Source organism: Beta vulgaris, chromosome 6, assembly GCF_026745355.1.
Source record: "Beta vulgaris subsp. vulgaris cultivar EL10 chromosome 6, EL10.2, whole genome shotgun sequence".
In the NCBI taxonomy this organism is placed as follows: Eukaryota; Viridiplantae; Streptophyta; class Magnoliopsida; order Caryophyllales; family Amaranthaceae; genus Beta; species Beta vulgaris.
In genome coordinates, this window is record NC_079207.1 from 68,185,917 (window position 1) to 68,193,887 (window position 7,971).

Here is a 7,971-nt window from a genome sequence, read left to right on the forward strand (position 1 = left end):
CTTATAAATATGAAAAACCTTCAGGCCTATTTAGTCATCATCCTCTCCGATCATACATCCTATACCCACAGTGACACACGAACAAACAAAACAAACAAAGAGAAGAGAAAGACAAGTAACAAAACCATAGCTAGTTATAATTCTATAACTATTGAATCAAAGCCCCACCATAAAATTAGATCATTAAGTGTTAAGATATATTACATATATCAGGGATATTCTTGTATATATCATCTCATCATTTTAGGTAAGTTAATATTCTCCTTGATTATCTCCACTTTAATTTGAGGACCATTGTATCCTATATTACGTAATTCTTAATGAGAGATCTCAAAGCTTTTGCCAGTGCATCATATTAATTTGTCATGGTATCAGAACAGACGATCCTGGCCCATTATAAAATGCAAGATGGAAGGCGTTGAAGATCTGTTTGGAGCAAATTAAGCCCAACAGAATTGTAATGGCCCCAAGAAAGGGCCTAGTTGACCTCATGTTGGAAGTCCGGAGAGGGTCCAACGAGGATGTTGTGACCTATCCAAATTGCAAGATTAAAGGTGGCTCACATGTGAGCGAGAGTGTTAAGAATAAAGCCCACATGTGAGTTAGAATTAATTATCCGATCCTGCATTAAAAGATTAGAGAGAGAATGACTAACATATAGATTGGTGGATTACTTCACCTATCACCAATTATTTTTAGGATAGAACCTTGCCAACATTTATGTGGTCACTCTCTCCTCTGACGCGGGCTTGTGTATGAGCCCAATGAAGTTTGTCGTTGGTATTAGATCTTGTGGGCTTGTTTCACACTTTTTGTGTGGGCACACCTCAAAATGGGAGGGTCGAACGTAAACACCAACACATTCTAAATGTTGTCGTGCCCTTCAATTTCAAGCTCATTTGCCTATTTACTTTTGGGCGGAATGTGTTCTTGCTGCCGCACACGTTATTAATCACAATCCTTCTTTGTTGTTAATGGCAAATGTCCTTTTGAATGTTTATTTGGTCGTATTCCTTCTTATGATGCCCTTCGTGTCATTGGGTGTCTTGCTTTTGCTCATAACAAAAAACCAAAGGTGACAAGTTTGCCAGTCGTAGCAGAAAATGTGTTTGTTGGGTAGCCATTTGGCAAAAGGGATGGAAATTATATGATCTTGAGGCTAAAGAGTTGTTTGTCTCTACGAATGTAAAATTTGTTGCCTTCTGAGTCCCTTATCTCTCTGGAATTGTTGGTCACTAATCCATCTAAAATTCATTATGATTTTGATGACTCTTATCCTTTCTCTTCTCCACAAAATCAGCCCGACTCATCTTCTGAAAATTCAAACTCCACAAATCAGCCTATTCTCTCCTCCTTGCGTCTAAAATCTCCCAGGCCCAGCTACTTCCCCTGGCATGTTCTCTCCTTTGCCAGGCCCATCTACTACCTCCCTCATTCCCAGCCCCATCTACTACCTCCGTCATTCTCAGCCCCATCTCAGCTCTTTCAGCGCCTAATACAACACTTGTCTCTTCCTCCTCGGGTCCAACGTCAGGCCCATCTTCACCCAGCTCCCCGCGTGACCCACTTCCACCAAACTCAGCTCCACAAACTTCAGCACCCTAAAATTCTACCCCCTCCCCTAATTCAGGCGGCCCAAATCATCATTTTTCTGATTCGGACTCTTCGTCGGATCAGGCCTTAGGTCGCGGTCAACGAGCTAAAATCTCTGTCACCTATGTACGTGACTTTGTTACTCATACGATTATTGCTCCGAGCATTTCTTCGTCCTGTCCTTCCTCCAGTCCAACTTTTTCTTCAGGTACTCCTTATCCCTTGGCACACTATATAAATTGTGATAATTTTTCTATGCATTATCAAAAGTTTCTTGCAACTATTATTTCTACACGGGAACCACTTTCTTTCAAAGAAGCTATGAAAGATGAAGGTTGGCGGGCTTCTATGCAAAAGGAAATTCAGGCTCTCGAAAATAATGGTACTTGGACTCTTAAATCCCTTTTTCCTGGAAAAGATGCTTTAGGAAGTCAGTGGGTGTATCGTATCATGTATCATTCTGATGGCCGCATTGAGCGTATTAAATCTCGCTTGGTTGTTTTTGGTAATCATCAACAGGCTAGTCTTGATTATAATGAGACTTTCGCTCCCGTTGCCAAAATGACCACTGTTCGTGCTTTCCTTGCCATTGATGCTTCCAAACATTGGGAGCTTCATCAGATGGATGTTCACTATACCTTCTTGCATGGTGATCTTGAGGAAGAAGTTTACATGAAGCTTCCTCCTGGTGTTACTCGTTCTGATTCTAATCTTGTTTGCCGCTTACTCAAGTCCTTGTATGGCTCAAAGCATGCTCCTCGGTGTTGGTTTCTAAGCTAGTGACTGCCTTGGAAGGGTATGGCTTATTACAATCATACTCCAACTATTCTTTGTTTACTTTCACCAAAGGTAGTATTCAGCTTAATGTATTGGTGTATGTGGATGATCTTATCATCTCTGATAATGATTCTGCTACTATTTCGTTGTTTAAAGCTTATCTTGGTGATTGTTTCAAAATGAAGGACTTATGTCCTCTTAAGTATTTTTTGGGCATTGAGGTTGCTTGCAGTACTTCTGGTTTGTTTCTTTGTCAAAGAAAGTACACTCTTGATATTATTTCTGAGGTTGTTCTTCTTACTCATGACACAGGTGACTTGTTTGATCATCCTGAGCGGTATCGTCTTCTTTTTGGACGTCTCATCTATCTTGATGTTACTCAGCCGAATCTGGCTTACTCTGCCGGTTTCCTTAGGCTCCTGATCGCACCTCGCATGCATGTCTCACTGGGACGTCGTACGTGTTGTTAGGTACTTGAAAGGTACTCCGGGCAATGGCATCTTACTTTGCTCTGACAGTGATCTCACTCTCGAGGGTTGGTGTGACTCGAATTGGACGGCTTGTCCTATTACCCGTCGATCCTTGTCTGGTTGGCTTATCTTCTTAGGTGATTCTCCCGTTTCTTGGAAGACCAAGAAGTAGCATACAGTTTCCTTTTCTTCAGCTAAGGCTGAATATCGCTCGATGTCGGCTACTACTTGTAAGCTTAAGTGGCTCAAGGGGTAATTTTTGAGTCTTGGGGTTCATTACCCGAAAGTTATTTCTCTATTCTGTCACAGCCAGTCGGGTCTTCATATTGTTAATAATCTTATGTTTCACAAGCGTACAAAGCACATTGAGGTTGATTGTCACTTTGTTCGTGATGCCATCAAGGATGGGTTGATTGCTCCTTCCTATGTTCCTACTACATCTCAGTTGGCTGATATATTCACCAAGACTCTTTGCAAGTCTTAGTTTGATCTCCTCGTGTCCAAGTTGGGCATTTGTGCTCCTCATGCTCCAACATGAGGGGGTTGTTAAGATATATTACGTATATTAGTGATATTCTTTTATATGTCATCTTAACTTTTTAGGTAAGTTAATATTCTCCTTGATTTTCTCCTTGATTACGTGATTCTTAATGAGAGATCTCGAAGCTTTTGCTAGTGCATCATATCACTTTGTCATTAATCTTACCTTCGAAGTTCAATACTCTAAACTAAAAAATCAACGAAACTAACTCAAAACCCAAGAAGAATCATCAAATTCAGCCTTAGAAACCATTACCATCGGCTTATCCGACGTAGCCGATTTGTATCCACAGGGTTGTAGTTGCGGGTGTGCAAAGAGCCCCTCCGCATAGGGTCCCCCCAGTCCAAAAATTTTTGGTTTTATTTGAAAGGGCCCAATTTGAAAAATATCATGCTTTGTAGAAACGACAAACACTCCACATCTTCATCTTCGGACTCTCTAATTTATACTATCCCCTATCATATTCCTCAGTCTGCTCTTTCACAAAAAATTCAACCTTCCATATCTTTAACTTTAGTATTGTGATCAATACTTTTTCATAGTTATCAATAATAAGATCAATCCATCACTTAGTATTGATTCTCTCAACTCTTTTCTGGTCCTTTTCTCTAACTAAGGGGAAAGAAATGGCCCAATTTCCAGTATATAACAGGATTCCATAAGTATCCAAGACGGCCCTGATTGTACCAATGTATCAACCAAGACTTGAGTCTTCCATTAACTCAACAATCTCTCTCCCTCCCCAAACATGAAAAATACATTAGAGAATTGTTCAAGGATTTCTTGAGGCTTCGCGACTTTTGCTACATTGTACGAGAGTTAGTGCAGCAAAAACAGCGAGCTACTCAAGAGCTCAAATCATCGCTTTCAAAAGGGAAACCAAGCTACTCCTCTTACATTAGTAGCTACAACTTGTCAAAAAGAGGTCACGAAGAACGCGCAAAGCCTGTTTTTGTCATTGAAGCTGTCAAAAGACCAACTCAACCAAAAGTTTAAGCTGATGGTTGGAGTCCCAAGAATAGTTTTATACTTTATCACATACCCTCACGTGAGATCCCATTGGGCTTGAAGTGTGGATGCAACACATACCTCCCTAATACCAGGCGCTAAATATTCTACTTAGAAAGAAGGGGTGGACGAGATTTGAACCTGTGACCTTTATGTCATGGTGGCTTCGATACCATGTCAAATGACCAACTCAACCATAAGTTTAAATTGATCGTTGGAGTCCCAAAAATAGTTGACTTTTAACTTTTTTTATTTCAGCATATTTAACTACTGATTTGACAACTGTTTTTTGTATTTGGTAACAATTAACTGATTGCTAAAAGCTTATTGTCATTTGTTTGTGTGAAGTCACATTATAGACATTTTGATACATATGTGTAGTATTATTATTAGAGGCAAAAAAGTCATTGAACATATTTCTACCTAATCCTCTACATAAAAATCTCCTATTAGGAACTTTTTCATTTTGAGAGTTTTTATTTCAAAACTCTCTCTAAAACTCTCTTTTACCAAACACGTACCCCATTTAGAGTTTTTGACTAGTCAAAACTCTAAAAGTGGTCCAAAACTATTTTTCCTTGCTAAACATTGTGACGGATATCCAAATTTTGTTGTTAAATAACTAATTTTACGTGGTGCAGAATGTGTCATGACGTACACGAACCAATCTATAAAAAAATGCACCTTAAAGTTCATATTGCTTTGAGATAATCAATAATTGAGACTTTTTATGAAAGAATAGTTATAATTAGGACCATTCTTGTCAACCCTTCCAAAAAGAATGCCACTATGACACCATGTACACCCATCTTTAGGGAGTTAACCATACAATTATAAATAGCTAAAGTTTGGGATTTCTTATAATTGAAGGCCTAAAGTTTCAAAATTGATATGTAAGAACCTCAGTCCTTAAGTTAGATACTACTTCCGTTTCACAATACATGTTATTTCTATATGGCACGGTTGTGATTGCAGTTAAACTCATGTGATTATGTTTTAAAGGAGGGATGTATTGTGAAACATCCGAAAGAGGAAATGGTGCATGTTTTGTAGAGTATCCAAAAGAGCAAAATGACGCATGTATTGTGAAACGGAAGTAGTATTAGTTATATATAACAGTGTTGATAAAGTTACTCTAGCTTGTTATCGATAAAAAAACAAAATCATGTACTTTAAGTCCTTAGACCTTGAGAATAAAAAAAAGGACAAACTTTATTTCCATTTTACTTCATTATTCAATTTTCTTATTAATATACATCGTCATAAATCCAACTAATTCCCCCATGATAATAATTTTTAGCATAACTAATTTCTATATGTGGTCAAAATTTTAAACTTTGACTACTTAAATAGTGAATCCGAGTTAGGAGAGTGAAATCTGAAGAGGAAAAACTTTTAACATGTAATTACGCTTCCAAAAGAAAAGAACGAAAAATGACTCTATATTAAATATTGGAAAATGTTATATGTAGTCGAAGGGCATATAACAAGTTTAAAATGAAAATACTAGGCAATAAATAAGCATTAGTTATATCAATTGACGTGTGATTATGTCATTAATTTTACAAATAATATCATCTCAAAAAATCTATTTAATGCTTATATATAATATAACATTTTCCTTAAATATTTTAGGGCCAAATTACAAAGGCAATCTTGTAAGTTCACCCTTCATTTTCTTGCAAGCAGGATTCCATGTACACAAGCTGATGCTGCCCACAAAGTTTATGACAGTAGCAATTCAAGGCAAGATGCCATCCATGCACTGATTTGGGGGGTGGGGTGCGTTTTTGCGGCTTATGTGTCACATTCTCAGTATTCCGTGTTTGTTAACTACAGATTATTTCCTAGAGATTTGTAGCCTGCTCACTCAAAACCACCACCTTACTATAAACAAATAAATTTCAGCCAACCAAAACCCCCACCAAACAAGCCACACGAAGCTCCTACAGCTGTAATACTATAATAAGCTCACTATATTAATGGTATCAATTTTGCCAACAAAATAATTTAAAGCATCACACACTTTCTTATTCGTTTAACTTCACTTAAACCAACTTCTCTTAGCTGTAATGTCCCAAATTTCTCACATTCTTTTCTGTCTTCTTAACCTTCTATAAATATATATAACATCTGACCTTTTCATTCAACTCAAAACAGAAAAACACACCCATTTCTACTCTTATACATTTCCAACTTTCATAACAAAAAAAATATATTACATATATACATGGCTTCTTCAAATAATTACCATGTTAGATCAGCTAGTTACCCTCCAAAATCCAATCCAATACTACAAAAAATCGATGATGAACTTATGAAGCTTCGAAAATCCGAAGCTTCAACATCATCTGTATCTGAAACAATGGTTGTAGGATTAACAGGTTTAGCGCGATTGTACAAATGTGTTGATGATGTGCTTAGAATGCCACTTCTTGCACAACCAACACTTCATGCTAAACCTGCAAACCATTTCAACCCAATAGTTGAAGGATCCTTAAAACTTTTAGAAATCTGCAATGCCTCGCAACAATGTCTGGTAAGACTGTTGGAAGCTGTTCGAGCATCGCTTCGATGTTCGAACAGTAGCGAGGCTCGGGGTGAGATCTCAAGGTACTTCTGTCTAAGAAAGGAGATTACAAAGATAGCAAAAGGGCTTGTTTTGGAATTAAGACAGATTGAAGGAAGTTTAGTGTCAGAAAAAAGAGAGTTGATTAGTGAGGAATTTGAGGTGATTAGTGTTTTGAGATGTGTAAGTATTATTAACATCTCAGTTCTTGAGTCATTTTTATCATTCTTAATAGTCTCATCTAAGGGTAAATTTGGTTTGATTTCGAAGTTAGTTGCAAAAATGTCTGTGATTAGTGAAGAGAAGTTGTGTGAAAAAGGGAATGAGTTGAGTAATGTTGATGTTGTGTTACATGCATTTGATGGCGAGAGATGCGATTATGATGTTGTTAAGAAAAGATTGCAGGTTTTGGAGGTTTCTTTGAGAGGGATTGAAGATGGTTTAAACAACATTTGTAAACAATTAACTAGGACTAGAGCTTCTTTAATTAATATAATTTCTGTTTAGTTAGTACAGGTTTAGTTGCTAGCTGTATCTTGTATATATAGAAGTTCAAACTTGTACATTCCAACATTTCTCAATGAGAAGAAATTATGATACTTTTTGTGTCCTTATCTGTTGTTCCTTTCTATTCCTCTGTTCAGATGTTCTTCTATAGCCTGTATATATATCTCTCTATTTTACTCCAAGGCCCAAATGTTTTATTTGATGAGTCCTATTACCCCCAATAGTACATAGATGGTAAAAATGCCAATATTATTATAAGGTGATAAAACAATTACAATATAAAATAATACCCTTTCGTTTATTTTAGATGTAACGTTGGATTTTTCATATTTGCCGAGGTACAACTTTGACCAATAATGTCTCTGATTGTATGAAGGTCAAACTTATAAAATATATATTTGGAAAGTGTTATTAATACATAAGAAAACCAATCTAAGTCTGAACTCCTAACTTTCTTTGCCATTACAGACATGATTCTCATTTTAACAACATACTTCAAGTGTGTA

The 7,971-nt window shown here is 37.0% G+C and overlaps 1 protein-coding gene across 1 annotated transcript; it reads left to right on the forward strand.

Annotated features, from left to right (window-relative positions):
- The first annotated feature begins 6,374 nt into the window (after positions 1–6,374).
- On the forward strand, positions 6,375–7,557 carry LOC104897758 (hypothetical protein). Its single transcript, XM_010684705.4, has one exon. The coding sequence runs from the start codon at positions 6,620–6,622 to the stop codon at positions 7,463–7,465; it is 846 nt and encodes a 281-aa protein (XP_010683007.1). The 5' UTR covers positions 6,375–6,619; the 3' UTR covers positions 7,466–7,557.
- Positions 7,558–7,971: the final 414 nt, after the last annotated feature.

Coding starts and splice junctions, on each gene's coding strand:
- LOC104897758 (XM_010684705.4), top strand. CDS start 6,620: ATGGCTTCTTCAAATAATTACCATGTTAGATCAGCTAGTTACCCTCCA.